This window comes from Ambystoma mexicanum, chromosome 4p (assembly GCF_040938575.1).
Source record: "Ambystoma mexicanum isolate Mex_15411 chromosome 4p, UKY_AmexF1_1, whole genome shotgun sequence".
NCBI lineage: Eukaryota > Metazoa > Chordata > Amphibia > Caudata > Ambystomatidae > Ambystoma > Ambystoma mexicanum.
In genome coordinates this window covers 137,167,405-137,183,223 of record NC_090927.1, presented here as the reverse complement: position 1 = coordinate 137,183,223, position 15,819 = coordinate 137,167,405, and the positions used below count along the sequence as shown (strand labels likewise).

Sequence of the window (15,819 nt, the reverse complement as noted above, 5' to 3'; positions counted from 1 at the left end):
CAGCTAAATAAACTCGAATGTAAACTAGTAAGACAAACAGACCTAAACGAGTAAAGTAGATCAAAACTCGAAGCAGATAATAGGAATAAATCAATGAGAAACTAATGAGATCTGAACCGATGAAATGGACACAATGAATGAGGAGGGAACACAGTGAATGACAAATGAAATAGTTAAAATGGATGAAGCGTATAGAACAGATGAATACACCAAGTGGAAGCGTGCATGAGTGGAAGAACAGACGACTAGAAAGATCAAATAAGTATGGAGACCGGATGAAATAGATTAACATACTAAAGCCAATAAGTATGTAGAATGGTTGGGTGTGTAGAGCGGTCGACCGTATTGAGTTGATGAGTACGTGTAGAGTTAACTAGCAAGCAAATTCAGAGAAGCGAACAGAACGCAAGAGGGCTTAGAACTATATTGAATGGACGAATGTATAGGCTGGATGAACGTTTGGCCAGGCGAACGTATGACGAGGGTGTAGACTGGACGAGGGTGTGGAGCGGACAAATGCGTGGAGCGGACAAATGCGTGGAGCGGACAAATGCGTGGAGCGGACAAATGCGTGGAGCGGACAAATGCGTGGAGCGGACGAGTGTATGGGAAGAGGATGAATGTGTAGAACGGATGAGTATGTATGGAACAAATGAGTGTATATGGAGCGGATGAATATATGTGCTGCCGATGAGTCTGTGGAGCAGATAAATGTACAAAGCAGATGAGTGTGTGGAGCGGATGAACGCATGGGGCGGATTGATTTGTAGAGCGGATGAGTATGCCGAACAGAGCATATGGAACACATGAGAGCATGCGTGAAGCACACTGGAGAATAAAGGATAGGCTTGAGCATGCAAAGTGAACCAGAGTACGTGAATAGGTTGAGCAGACATGAATGTGTAGGACAATCTTGAACGCCTGAAACAAACAAATATGCATAGAACGGACCTGTCCGCAGGAATTGCGTGACGTCCATAACAGGCTTTGGAATACAGGGAACACCTGAAGCAACATACATCATACCACACCCCACGCTTACTCTCCCCTTTACACCACCACTCAACTAGAACACAGAGATACTATGACACCATTCGGTATAACTGTTCTCATATCAACATCTACCGCTCACTCCCCATCACTCCAAGTAAACATTGCTGGTTTCACACCCCCCAGCCAGGCGTTCTCCTCAGGCCTAACGCAGCCACACTCGTCCTGGATAAAGCCGGCCAGAGCGAACACATACTCCTGATCTCCCAACCACCACACCTACCGCTAAGAAGCAGCTACCACTTGAATTCCGCACCAGCTGCACACATACCTTTTGCGCACACGCACTTTTTGTACTCTCTCTACTGACCTGAACTTCGGTTCCCAAGGGCGTTCAACCTACCAGCGCCTTCAGACCATACCAATGGTATATAAGGCGCTATATAAATGCAAAATAACATAACATAACATAACATTTCCTCTTGACTTGTGTCATGCATGAGCCAACATGAACCATTTTATACATTTCTATATGAGCTGCAAAGAAGTTTCGAGACTCCACCGCAGCGACTTTGCAACTGGATAGAGAATGCAATAAGTCCGATTCACAAAGGCAGTTGCAAATGGCAATATCAATTTTGTTCATTGCAACATAGTCCTTTTGCATTTGTGAAGCCGCCTACTTTGATTGCTACTGGTTTTGGTACTGGTTTTGAATATGCAACAACCTTCTGTAAATTTAGTCCCTTCATTTTAGTTAAATCTGCTTTTTTTTGGCTTTTATACTTTAAAGATGCTGCCTTGATTACAATGAATGCATGTATAGAATGCATTTAAAATGGTGCTTTAATTCTTTAAAAAATAAGTGTGTTTTTTCAAGTTTGGAACATGATTTATTAAATAAAGCAATTATTCTGCTTCAGCCGAATAGTTGACAAACTATTCGGTACTAAATATGCTATTCGGCACAGCCCTACTTTTTATTAACGGGTCGGACTAACTTGTTCCAAGTTGTCTATGCTGCACATGTTGGTACTTGCGGGGCACTCTGCATTGCTCCATGCCTCTTCCTTCCTACTCAAGCTCAACTGGGTTGCATGTGCTTTTCTTCGTCCCAGTTTTTGTATATGGCTCACATAAGTAGTCCATAATCTTCCTCATCCCAGTACTTTTTAGGGAGGTCAGACCATCTACCCTACAGCGATACACGGAAGTGTGTGGGATTATTAAACCCTGTAGAGGGTAGGAAGATGAGGGAGGTGGGGGGATATGCTTTGGGCATACCATGTTCTTCCCAGACGTGGTCCATGGTCCCATAGGGACGATTCCCTCCCCATTAGATCCACTCGCTGAGTACCACACTAAGGGGGACTATTGGGTAGCGGCCTCACCTCCCTGCTCTCATGGGAAGGGGGCTTTCCCTAGGGGAGAAGGGACAACATCCAAGGATTTGTCGCACTATGCATACAATTCAATGCTTAATTCAAGTGGTTTATAGCCATCAAATATGCAATGCTGTGGATTAGAATACTTTATTGACCTACAAGTATTATTGATGGAAAACATGAAATGCCATGAACAACACGTTTATCGACCGATCGGTCTTTAAGGCAGATTACATCAATAAATATTCGTTTCATATTCTGACAATGATATTCTAATTGTGGTGCGATACATTGCAAATATCATCTGGATAAATCATCTCCAACCACAATTCACCATTATTTCGCTAACATCTCATGTCATCACGTTACGTCTCAATGCATATAGATTATCCTAGTGAATATCTTATTGGATTGCTATTGCTTGGAAAATCAATATGACCATTTAGGGAGGTGTAATGCTACCTGTAAGGGAGGTATGCCATCACAAGTATGCCACTTACACAAGACCTACAAGTTTCAAAACCTTTATTCAATTCTTGGGGTTTGGAAAAACTCCTACTTTGCCCTAATGCTACCATCAAATATTAAATAAAATAGTCCTAGTCAGTCTATGTCCAACGAAAAAGTGCCCTATACTAGCGAAAGCTAATGCCTGCCCCATCTCTTATACATACATTTTGTAAAGGGGAATGTGTATACATGGAAAGTCAAAAGGATGAAGGTGGCCGAGTTGGCTCTTGTCCCCACGTTGGACAGAACGGAGTAAGGTGGCCCCCGTAGACAGGATGACACTCTGGATCAGCTTATCAAAAAAAAAAGCAGTTCAAAACGTGGTTCGAGGCACGCTTGGCCTTCCACATTAAAGTCACTTATTTCCAGTTCAAAAAAAGTTCAAGTAGGTCTCCCTCAATCGGGCTCAAACCTCTCAATCACTGCAATTGCAGGGGTTCCCTTCCACAAACTTCATTCACATTTGTCAGGGGTTCCCTTCCCCCAACTTATTTCCTGTTCCCGGTCTCCTCTGTTGGGCTTTCGAATGTGCAAGGCCTTTTTGACAGACCACCGCAGGACCACTTCGACTTTCAATTCAGCATTCCCTTGTGTTATTTGCCCATGGTCTTGGTAGTTCCATAACACTCAGAAACGTTCAAAGAAATATTTCTCTTAAAGCAATCGCCATTTAACTTCTCCTTTCGACAGGATTAATCTTGACCATTGCACATTTCATAGTTTGTTCCCTTTGTCGCTTTATAACAAAGCATCAAACATTTCGCTGAGACTTTCGAGTGGGCTATTTCCTTTCGCCGGACCACTCTGCTAATCTGCATCACTGGCTTCACGGTAACTTTTTTTGTCATCCAAACTTCTTTTTATTGGATTTGCACATACAAGCTTTTAAAATGGCATCAGATAGCAAGTGTACTGCTCATGGTTTCGTTACACAGTAACAGAAGAACTTAAATAACAAAATCAAATAACACTAATAGTCTCTGGGGGTAGGCGGGGGAAAGCAGGGGAAAGGGAGGAAATGGGAGAGCAAATTTCACTTTATACATGTGTTGGGAAGATAATGTGCATCATCATGCTTCGTCGTCTTGTTCGCCTGTCCTCAATTCGCGTGAGGGCTTGTGGCTGCTCATTTGGAACGTTCTTAGTGTATGGCTTACTTATAGCACAAATTACTCTGGGTTATGCCTGGCGCCCTCCGGTTGGTCCTTTATTCTTGTTTCTCCATCCAAAGAAGGGTAGGGGGTTGTCTTGCCAGCCCTGGATATTGTTGCATGTAGTCTAGGAAGGGGGTACAGGTTTGGTAGAAGTTGTCCTGTTCACAAACTGGATGGCTGTGATTTTTTTCAGCCACAACTATGTCCCAGCATTTGGACCAACACATTGAGACTGTTGGGCCTTCAGGATTCTTCCAAAGTCTGGCTATTGATATGTTTGCAGCCGTTAGTAGATGCAAGCATAGGTCTGCCGTTTGGCCGGTCAGAGGGAATTGGCCTTCTCCAGTAGCTCCCAACAGAACAATTCCTGGCTCCCATGGGATCATGAGACCAGTGATCCTTTTAGTTTGTTCCAGAAAGATTTTCCAGAATCGGGTGGCTTTGGGGCATGTCCAGAGGTGGTGATATAACATGCCCTTGTCCGGGCAACCTCTCCAGCAGTACGGGGGGGGGGGATAAATGCAGGATTGCATTTATTGAGTATCTCTGGAGTCCGGTACCATCTGTAGCACACTTTAAATGCCCCTTCTTTGTTAGTTATACACTTCGAGCTTTTGTGGGCTCTGGCCGAGATGTGACCCCACTCCTCTGGTTCAATGTTCCTCCCTATGTCTTTTTCCCCATTTCAACATACAGGCCTCTTTTTGATTGGGTCTGTTCTGTCGAGCAATATGTACAGGATGGATATTTTCCTTTTCAGGGGGTTCGTTGTAAGCATCCGCTCTAGAGCTGCGAGTTCTCTGCTTCCATTTGTCTTCATTGCTTCGCTTGAGAGCCAGTGCCAGAGCCGAGCATATCTGATCATCTCCGTCTCTGGAACTTGGAATTTGGCTTTGCAGGATTCAAAATTCAGTGGATTTCCGTTCTAGAAAAAGTCTGACATTCTTCAGTCCTCCTACTTTCCATTTGTGAAAGTTATTTGGGGTGATGCCTGGAGTGAAGTCCGGATTGTCCCAGATGGTGGCAAGCGGTCCTATGGTGCTTCTACACTTCCACTGGCAGACTGCTCTGTTCCAATTCATCACAGTATTTTTAGTCGCCGGCAGGGGCCCTTCGTCTGGGGAGTCGTTGGAACTCTTCATATGCAGAAGCGATTCTATTGGACTCTGGCACCAGGCTTCCTCCAGCTCCAACCATCCGGGTCTGTTGGAGTTGATCCTCCATGCGAAGGCCTGCAAGAGCTGCGCCGCTAGGCAGTACCTGTGCACACCCGGGACCCCTAAGCCACCCACCGCCGAAGCCCGAAACATGATGCGCATCGGTATCTGTGGTTTCTTTCCTTCCTAGACGTATTTTAGGATGCCCGTCTGCTGCTTCTGTATGACCTTTTTCTGGATAGTTACTGTAAGGGCTAGACCGTAGTAGAGCAGTCTAGGGATTAGGTTTATCTTCAGAGCTGTGATTCCGCGGAACCATGATATTTCTTGCTTCTGCCAGCACACCAAATCATTTCTGAATTCTTTAAACAGTGAGGGGAAGTTTATTTTGTGTATTCTTTCAGATTTGCTTGGCAGCTGGACCCTCAAATAATTGAATTGCGATTTTGCCCATGGAATCGGATAGTCTGCTACTAGTGTTCTCTTGAGCTTTTGCAACAGGTTGATGCTCATAGCTGTTGATTTGGAGAGGTTTACCTGGAATCCTGACGCCCCCCAAATGCTTCTAATTCTTATCGCAGTGCTTTCATAGATGCTTCCGGTCTGGTGATAGTCAGTAGGAAGTCGTTGGCGTATAAGGCAGCTTTGTAAAGTTCCCCTTTGATTTTGAGGCCGTGTATTGCTGGGTTGCAGCGAATTCTGCTAGCAAATGGCTCCATCAAGAGCGTAAATATAAGGGGGGTATAGGGGACATCCTTGTCCAGTGCCTCTAGTTATATTCACTGTCCGATCTGGACCCATTCATCCGGAGCCTGGTAGAGGGGTGCTGGTAATTAGCTAGTGTCCATTTTATAAGGTTTGGGCCAAACCCATAGTGCCTTAGTGTTTCTTGTATGTAGCCCCAGTCTAACATGGCGAAGGCTTTCTGTGCGTCGAGTGACAGGACCACCATTTCCAGCCCCATCCTGTTTGCTGATTCGATTAGGTTTATAGTTACTCTGATGTTGTCTTGAGTACTGCGGGCCGGGATGAAACCGGTTTGGTCCAGGTGGATTATATCTGGGAGTAACAGTACTAATCTGCTCGCCAGGATTTTCACGAACACCTTGGTGTCGTAATTTAACAGAGTGATGGGCCTGTATGAGTAGCATTGGTCGCTGTCTTTCCCTGGCTTTGGGATGAGGACAGCTAGCGATCCCTCCTTGGAAGGGGTGGTGGACCCTCTAGAGAGGAATGAGTTAAACAGACTTGCTAGTTGAGGCGCAAGGATATGGGCACATTTTTCTATAGAATTGGGCTGTGAGCCTATCTGGTCCTGGGGATGTATTTTTTAGGGAGCGAATAGTGTCACTCACTTCAGCCATAATTGGGCTTTTCATGAATTCTAGTTGGGGGTGCAGTGGTCCTTTTTGGGCAGTTGCTAGGTATTGCAGTTGTGTAGGTTTAATTGTTGGGAGGCCAGTCATAATCCCCTTGTGGTGTTCTGTCATAATGTCTAGCTTCTCGGCGCTTGTGTAGCGGAGGATGCCATTACTGTCTGCTAGGCATTGGATATTGTTCCTGGACCAGAAGGCAATTTGCTTTATTTCTGTTGAAGTAGTAAAATTGCTTGGTATAGGCCAGGGCCCTAGCTGAGCGGTCCGCTAGATGCATTTCAAATGCTGCTTTTGCTTTTTTGAGTTTGCGGCCTATTTTTCTGTTTGGTGCAGTTTGAAGTTACTCACGTTTCTGCAACCCTCGCCTCTCGTTTCTCCTGCAGCAGTTGATTTTGCTGTCTGCGCCTTGCTGTGCAGTTGATCGAGACCCCGCGGATGACTGGATTCATCGCGTCCCAGATGATTGCCTTAGAGGTGTCGATGATTGTATTCTCTTTAAAATAATTTGTCCGGGCGTCTGCTAATTCCATTCTGATGGCTATGTCTGCCAGAATCAGATCTTGCGTTTTCCAGTATTGTTGGAGGCTCTGGCAGGTCCTGCATTCTTAGGTGCATAGTGACTGGGGCGTGGTCTGATATGGCTCTGTGTCCTATCTGAATGTTTCCCACACAAGGGATGAGCCTACTGGTCGTCAGTATATCGAACCTCGAGTGCCCTTGATGGGTGTGCGAAAAGAATGTGTAGTCTCTTGCCCCCATGTTGAACAGCCTCCAGACAGCAATAGTCAGTTTCCCTTAAATATTTGGCCATGGCTAATGCTTTAACGAAGTCTTCCTTTGTTGAGGCAGTGTTTTATCCCGATTCGGTTCCGGAGGTAGGTTGAAGTCGCTTCCAATTAATAGATGACCTTCCGCGAAGGCTGCGATGATTGGTAAAAGGTTGTGGAGGAAGTGATCATGTGCGCTAATCGGGCAGTAGATTGCTACTAGAGTAATGGGCAGCTCAACCAGGAGGCCTTTTAATGGGAGAGAACGCCCCTCTGGGTACCTTTTGACTGTAATCTGTGTTCGTGGCAAGTCGCGGCTCAGCAGTAGGGCTGCCCCTTTTTTTCATTGCCCCAATGAGGCAAAGTAGCGTCTTGGGTAACGTTGGAAGGAGACAGGTTTCTTGTAAGCAAACAATGTCGGTTACTAGTTGGGAGAGCCTGTGCTCCACAGATTTCCTCTTGCCTGGGGCATTTAGGCCTTGTACGTTACAGGTCGTCATGGTAAGTTCCTTATCCAAAGGGGCCATTCGTGTTAAGATTTGTTTCTTTGCTCAATGTGTACCTTGGTTCTTGTAAGCCGAATGGCGCCCTTACGCCAGCCGAGTAGTTTTCTGATGCTGAGCCTGTTTTGCTTTGAGTCTCATCTCTCCATGAGTCCCTTCCCTTGCCAGGTGAGCCATGTGGAAGCTCCAGCAGTACAAGATTGTCCTCTCGCTGAGCCATTCAGTTATAGGTTATTTCTTCTTTGAGTCTATAGAAATGAACTCTTGCTAGCACGTCTGCTGGTGAGGAGGAGCTTTGCTTAGATCTCGTTCTGTGCACTCTGTCACGTTCTAGTCGGGATTCGTCCAGGAGGGTTATGTTGAAGCGGAACAGGTCATTGACATACGCTCCCAGTTCCAAGCCGGAGACAGACATTGGGATTCCCCTCAGGCGGATGTTGTTATGCCTAGACCGGTTTTCTGTGTCTTCCTGTTTGGCTTCAAGTGCATCACATCTGGCCTTAAGTGCTGTGAGCCTGTCCACCCCCTCTTCGATCTTAAAGTTCTGCTCGTACAGAGTGGTTTCAATTTCTTCCATTCTGGCTTCAATGTCCCCCACTTGCTTGTCGAGAGTTGAGATCTTACTTTTCACCTCGTCGGTCCCTTTCTGAAATTCCTTGGTGAGAGCTGATAAGAGTTCTTGTAAATCTGATTTTGTGACTGTTTGTGTTGACAGGTCAGAGCCAATTTCAGGAGGATTACCTTTTGTCGCACATTCGTTGTGCTCGCCCCTTTTTGCTTTCTCCGCCAAAGGTGTTAGTAGTGCTGCAGTGTCTGTCTGCTTGGTTGACTTGGGGTTCTTAGACATTGTGTCGTGGTATGTTCACCATAGCTCCAAGGGAGAGGGGGCCGTGCAGTTGGTGCCCCTACCCTAGTTTGAATAGTTCGGGTCCTAGTTCCCACCAAGGCTAGGGGTTCCCGTGCGCCCCAAAGATTGTTGATGCTCCGATATTTGGGGTGGGCTTTTGATGCAGACAGCTCAGGTAATCTTGTTTTGCCAAGGTCAGGGTTACAGAATGTAGTAGATCCTTTGTGCTGCAGCCCAGATGTGTCGTTCGGCGCTGTATGGCGCTGTAGTTCGCAGTTTTTATGGTTTGGGGGGTCCCACCTCGCCGTACTGTCCAGCTATTCCCTTTCTCAGTTAATGATACAGCGTGGGACCGCAGAACAAATAGAAGTAACTACAAACTGTATGGCAGCACCTCTTGCACCAGGTCCGGTCTCTGTTCAGGAAGGCCTTGCGGGCAACGCAGCGCCGGCCACTGCAGAGTGCCGTCCTAGCTACACTCTAGGTTTGCTTTTCTTCAATGCAGATTGGGGAGACACTTCAGCTGAGCTGGGGGCACCACGCCAGGCCTGTCCTTCCAGCCGCTCACCTTAGCTTTTCTCCCCTGCCTTTGCGGGACCTATGGACTAGGGTGTCGCCCTTGGTGCTTCTGCTGGTGTGAGCTGAGTGGGAGCAGGTTTGGTGTCCCCCCAGGAGCAGTCGAGGTACGGCTGGGCTCTAGGTCATGGGACTAGTCGGGGAGCTGCAGAGGTGCTCCAAGTAGTCGCGGCTTAGGGGTCTGGCCGCTGCTTACTAGGTAGCCAGGCTGCAGGTTGTGTCGCAGAACCGGTGCCTATGGCTGGAAGAGGCTCGTCGCTGTGGGCACTAGTTCCTCTGGCTGTCTGGTATCCCTGAGAGTTTAGGGTTGAGCGTGCTCGTGTATCCAGGGGCCCCAGCAAGAAGTAGGAGTGGGGACCTGGAGGCGCAGGCCACTCGAGGGGACCCACGGAGAGGTGTGGCAAGTGCAAGGGGGGGTGGGTCGGAAGCTGTTCAAAAACTGCCACAACACTTTGGCTTCAGGACACGCTGCATCTTAACGTTGAAACCTCGCTTTCACCAGGGCATTATGGTTGCCAGTGCCCGGGTGCTTAATAATCATTTAACCTCAGACAACACTGAGGTAAAATCCTGGCCACTCTAATCGAGGGGTTGGCCTCTTCAAAAATAATTCAATGTACTACAGTTAGAGTTTCAAAATATTTTGTTTCAATTGTACTCAATGAAATTGGATACAAAATCATTTCGCCAACAGGGCTATTATACTTCAATTTTCAGCATTTAAACATGAAAAGAGAAACTCAGCAAATTGATTCTTTCACTGATAAGACTGTTCACAGTGTTAGTAGGTTTGCACAGAGAAAGTGTTGTGTTCAAACAAACATTGGTCTACAAAGCAGACTCCTCACAGAATCTATAAATACTATCAGTTCATTCCTTTATCTTTGCAGCTTTGAATCACGAGTGAAGGGACGGACTACGGTGACCGAGCCGATGAGAGTACAGTGTTGGATGCCCGAAGGCATATAAAGCACCTGACAGCACAGAGGCAGTGCAGAAGCCAGCCGGCGAGCCCATAGAGAGCGGTGGGGAACCGTAGCGAATAGGGGCAAATGCTGTGTCGAGATTGAAGGAACTAAAAGTGATGAACAAGGGTCAAGGACCTTTTTAGAAGGCAAACAAACAAATACGAACTTTGTTTTAAGAAAGGCTCTGGCCCGAATGTGGAAAGAGACAGATGGTTGAAAGAAAGTGAATAAGGAGAGATAGAAAGCCTAGCAGGCTAGTGAACCAGGCTGTGTGATATTGGAAGCAAACCGGGAGAAGAAAATCATCCCTCCTAGGTGAATTAGAACCAATCCCTGGCAGGAGAGTAAACCAGGCAAAGCCAAGTGAAATACAGTGTGTGGAGTGAATTGCAAAAAGAGAAATCCTAATGAAGATTCATGCCCTTAGGATTGCGAGTTACAATAAAGGAGAAAGAACCTGGCAGGAGAGTATAGCAGGTACTCACACTGATGCCTGCATTCAGAATATGTTCTGTTGAAAGGAGAATCCCGAGGAAGATACATGTCCTTGGGATTATAGGTTGAATAAAAGGCTGCTAAGCCTCTGCCACCTCTTTGGCTTCCTCTACTTCTCTGGCTGCCTTATTGCCTCCCTCCTCTGCCACCTCTGCGCCTAGTCGTTGTCCTCCTCCTTCACCTCATCCTTGGCTACCTTGCCCTCTCCCCCTTCCTTCTCTGCCCACTCTCGGGCTCCTTCTACACTTCTGCAGGGCATACCTCTGACCTGCACCCCTCTACGAAAGTCTTTCAAGGTTGGCAAACTTCTCTACATTGCCATACTCAGCTGTCACACATCTGCAGTCTCCTGGAAGAACAGGACGTTCTCCGTTTTACTGAGACATGGTTCATGGCCAGATCGGTCACAAGTTTTGACACTCCTCACTGATGACTACAAGATCCTCCCCGCGCACAGATCCAACCGTCCCGGCGGTGGTGTAGCCTTAATCTTCCCAGAATGGATCCCTGCCGATCATTCCTATGCAGGTCTACTCCTCCTTTGAATGCCTGGTCTGCAGGCTCTCCCTCTCTCCTGGCCGCTCTCTTACTGTGGCTACTGTCTACCGGACGCCTGGCCAGGTAACCTGCTTCCTCTCGGAGTGAGTGGACCTCTCCCCCTGCCTCGACCATTTAACATCCACCTGGATGCTTCCTGTCCCTCTGGTATCATCTTTCTCCCTCTATTCTTCCCTCTGGTCCGACTCACTCATGTTCTGATCTCCTCAGACTTCTCCCTCTCTAACCTGCTCGCCACTCCTCTCTTCCGGAGTTCTCTCTCTCTCTGGCCGAGCACTGCCACCCATCTTCTCAGTTATAGGACCCATTAAGCGTGTGTCAGTTGAGGCTTTCACTGCCACATTCTCCCCCTCCTGCCGCTCTGGCTGACTCACATCCTGACACGGCCCTTTCCAACCTCCATTCTTCTACCTCTGATACTCTTGATGTACTTACACCGGACAGGAGGATCTGCTTGAAGCCCAAAGCCAAGTGCAACTCTTGGTAAGTCTCAGACCTTGTCACCCTTAAACGCAAGTCTAGGGTGGCTGAGAGGAAACGGCAGGAATCAGGTGTACCCTCTGACAAACAGGCCTGCCGCCTGGTCCGAAGGCAGTAGACTGTCCACACTACGAAGAGAGCCCAGCTCCAAGCCTGCGTCTCTGCGGCTTCTAACAATTCCGCTGAACTCTTCAAAATCTGCAAGGAGCTGGCCAATCCTACTGCAGTCTACCTCTCCTGTCCTCTCCCAGGCCCTCTGAACGGCCCTGGCTTCACATTTCACCTCCAAAACCCACCCTCTTCCTCCCTCTACTTTTTCCTCTACTTCTGGCCTTCCTCTGGCTGCCTCTCCTACTCCCTCCTCTTCCTTTTGTCCACCCCGACAAGGTTTCCAGACAAGTCTGATCTATGAAAGTCTCATCAAAACAGGTTATTCCCTGTTCATCCAAAATCATCAAGGATCATATTGACACCCTCGCTCCAGCCTTGGCCATCTTCTGCAACCACTCTTTTGCCAATGGAACATTCCCTTCCCCCTTGAAGCACTCCCTTGTGCACCCTCTTAAGAAACCCTTAGCAGACCCCTCTTGTCCAGCTAACTATCGCGCAATCTCCATTACTCCTTTTCTGGGCATACTCTTGGGAAAGCTGGCCATTTGCCAGCTTAACCTTCACACTGAATCTGTTGATTGTCTCCATGACCATCAGTCTGGCTTCAGAGTGGCCAGAAGCACGGAAATTGCACCCCTGAACATCCGTGAAGACCCGCTCTCAAACCATGACCCTAACCATCCATCTGTCGTCCTCATCTTCAATCTCTCTTCTGCTTTTGATACGGTCAACCATGCCATCCTACTCAACCAGCTCCTTGATAACCTGAGTATCGCTGATCCGGCCCTGGCCTGGATGACCCCCTTTCTCTCCGACTGACTGTCCCGGGTCTAACTTGGGCCCTTCCTCTACTATATCTCGCTCTACCTGTGGTGTTCTCCATGGGATTATCTAATCGTTCTCCCTGGCTGTTCAACCAATATCTGGCACCTCTCGCCCACTGCATAGCTGCTCTCTGATCCAAATTTCAGTGCAATGCAGACGACATTCAGTTCACTTTCAGGCTCCCCTTAGCCGCATCTTCTCCCCCTCATCCTGGAAAGTCTGTCTGCAATCCAGGAGTGCTGTGCCGCCAATTATATCTGCCATAATGCCAGTAAGACCGAAATCCTCCTCATCGGCTTACCAGCACCTTCCTTTCCTGTCACTCGCTGGCTGCCCACTCTGGGCCCTCTTCCTGCTCCTACCCATGAGGCTAAGAACCTCAGGGTCATCTTCGACTCCACACTCATTCTCTCCTCACATCTCTGATGTCTCTAAGAAGTCAAACTACCAGCTTCACCTCCTCAGAGGTATTCTTCCTTTCCTGACTTTCACCCAGAAGCCCACTGTCTCCAGAACTCTCATTCTCGCTAGGATGGCGTACAACAGCCTCTTTCTAAATCTATCTGCCTCTACTCTCCGTTCTCTACAACTCACCCGGAACAGGAGTGCAAGACTTGTCCTTGGCCTCAAGCCCATGGATCGTATATCTCCAGCTCTGAAATCTCTCTATTGGCTCCCAATGGCGGCAAGGAACAACTTCAAGACCCTCTGCATTGTCCACAAGCCTTTCTGGGGCCTGGGACCGCAATACCTCCAGCTCTCTCTACTAAAATATCTTCCTACCCGAGCTCTTCACTTCTCCACCTCCAACTCCTTGAGGGTCAGTCGCTTCTCCAAGCAACAAGTGGCGGAAAAGATCTTTCTTCGGCTGGTGCCTCCCTCTGGAACAGCCTCCCTGCCTCTCTGAAACCTGAGCAGAATCATCTCTGGGTCCGGAATCATCTCAAGACATTCCTCTTTGCTTCTACCTTCTCTCTTCCTCCCCCTGCGGATCTCCTGGTCTGATACCTGCACGTGTCACCTGGATCTCTCTGAATTCGGGCCCAGGTCCCTGCCTGTCCAGCAGCATACCCACACTGCCTCTTGGCACCCTCTGCACTTGTGGCCTGTATCTGTAACCCTATAGTCCCCTCTCCTGCACTTATTGACACTTGTTGTCTGCACTTCTAACACACACTTGCCACCTGCTGGCTGCACTACTCGTTTCCTGATTCATTGTCTTGCACTTGTCCAAATAAACCCCCCCCCACGGCACATCTCCCCTCCTCTGCACTTGTGCAATTTGAATGTCACTAAGCCTAGTAAGATAGTACTATCATCATCTCCCTCCGTTCACCCCCCCCCCTGCCTTGTCGCGCCTTGAAACACTGGTGTATAGGTGCGTTATAAATGCCATATCATACCTACAGACAAGGCAACTCTGATCAGGCAAGGCAACAACATTCACCTAGAACCAAAACCATATGCCAAAAAAAACAACTCATTCTCTGCATTCCCCCACCTAGCAGCAACAACTTGGAACACCAACACCGAAAGAAATACGCAACACGAAGGATCACAGTTTCCCACTACTGATAGTTTGAAGGAATGAAGGTCTGATCAGTTTCTCCATGACAAATAAGCAAAAGGCCAGGAAAGTGAGGCTGAAGGGGGGTATGGGAGGAAATCAATAGGGCGAGAAAGAGCGCGCAACAGGGCGAGAAAGAGCGCGCGCAAGAGGGCGAGAAAGAGCGCGCGCAAGAGGGCGAGAAAGAGCGCGCGCAAGAGGGCGAGAAAGAGTGCGAGAGCATGCAAGAGCAAGAAGGAGACCGAGAAAGAGTGAGACCGAAAACAAAGAACCCTTAGCAGCAGGATCACCAATCACTAGCTGGAACATCTTCAAGAACTACCTGGTGGTAGGGAAGCATGGGGGTACGGAGTCCAAATTGATTGTGAAGGGAAGATGTAGGGACCCTGTAAGTGTGATCGCCTACAACATTTCCAAAGCAGCTACTGAAAAATGTACCAATAAACACTTGCACATTTACTCTATAGTGGTTGGTTTATTGTGGCTATCCGTGACATACCATATACTGATTAGGCAGATGTAGCGAGCCCTAAATGTCATCAAGAAACATGGCATACTACTGTAATTTCACAAACTTTGTTGCCTGGATCGTCAGCATTCAACTTTTATTTGTATATACTTACTGCAGAGCTGTTCTGGCTAAGTCATGAGGCATCAGGTCAGCATACCTAAAAAGATAAATGAAAAAAGGTCAGTAAACATTTTCACAGTGAAGAACAAACAAAAAGCAATATTCGGCAACACTGAACACAGAAGATTATATTAATTAAAGCCAGGCAGTCTCCTCCTGGCTTTCATGATTGTGAAGATGCACCACTTTTTTTGCAAAACAACCATCAGCAGCAATTGAAATACATTGACCCATTTTATAAAAGGAAAACCACGGTATTGCTGGACTATATTGGATGACAAAAGTTGGGAGGCAGGGCACGTAGGCGGTAAAGAAGGAACAAGTTACTTACCTGTAACTGTTGTTCTCCAGCATGGGTCTTGCATGGATTCACATGCTCATGAATATTCCCCGTCGTCAGGCTGGGAATCCTCGGTAAAGAAGAAAAAAATCGGTACCAGTTTTGTTTCTGATCTGTCTTTCTTAGTAGTAACCAATCACTGGTCTCTGGGTCATACTGCCCCCAGCCAATGACTGCCCTCTCCCTAAGCCCCTCCCCTGGCAGCCATCCTCAGATTTGGTAGCACGTAAAGTGGCAGTAGAATCAAGTGAAGAGCCGCAGAGGGGAAGGAGGGAGGGTTTGCATGTGAATCCATGCCAGACCCATGCTGGGAACAACAGTTACAGGTAAGTAACTTGTTCCCTCTCCAGCATGGGGTCTGGCATGGATTCACATGCTCATGAATATAAGAATACATAGCAGTACACATGCACAACCACGGGAGGTGGCAAGGCTCAACATTAAGCATTACATCAACTCAACATTAAGCATCTCTTACCTCCTCACCAGGCCCACCTTCAGGCGAACAGGTTGCGCAGCACTGCTTGGCTGACCCTGGACTCCTCCCTGGAATCCTGGTCAACGCAGTAGAATCTTGTG

General features: G+C 47.7%; 1 protein-coding gene across 2 annotated transcripts in view; it reads right to left on the bottom strand.

Moving 5' to 3' along the window:
• HADHB (hydroxyacyl-CoA dehydrogenase trifunctional multienzyme complex subunit beta) overlaps nt 1-15,819 on the bottom strand; it is a 679,110-nt gene that overhangs the window by 303,810 nt on the left and 359,481 nt on the right. For both annotated transcript variants that reach the window (XM_069605580.1, XM_069605579.1), the window contains exon 5: nt 14,893-14,937. In XM_069605580.1, coding sequence (XP_069461681.1) covers nt 14,893-14,937 — 45 coding nt within the window. The remainder of the gene's footprint in view (nt 1-14,892; nt 14,938-15,819) is intronic.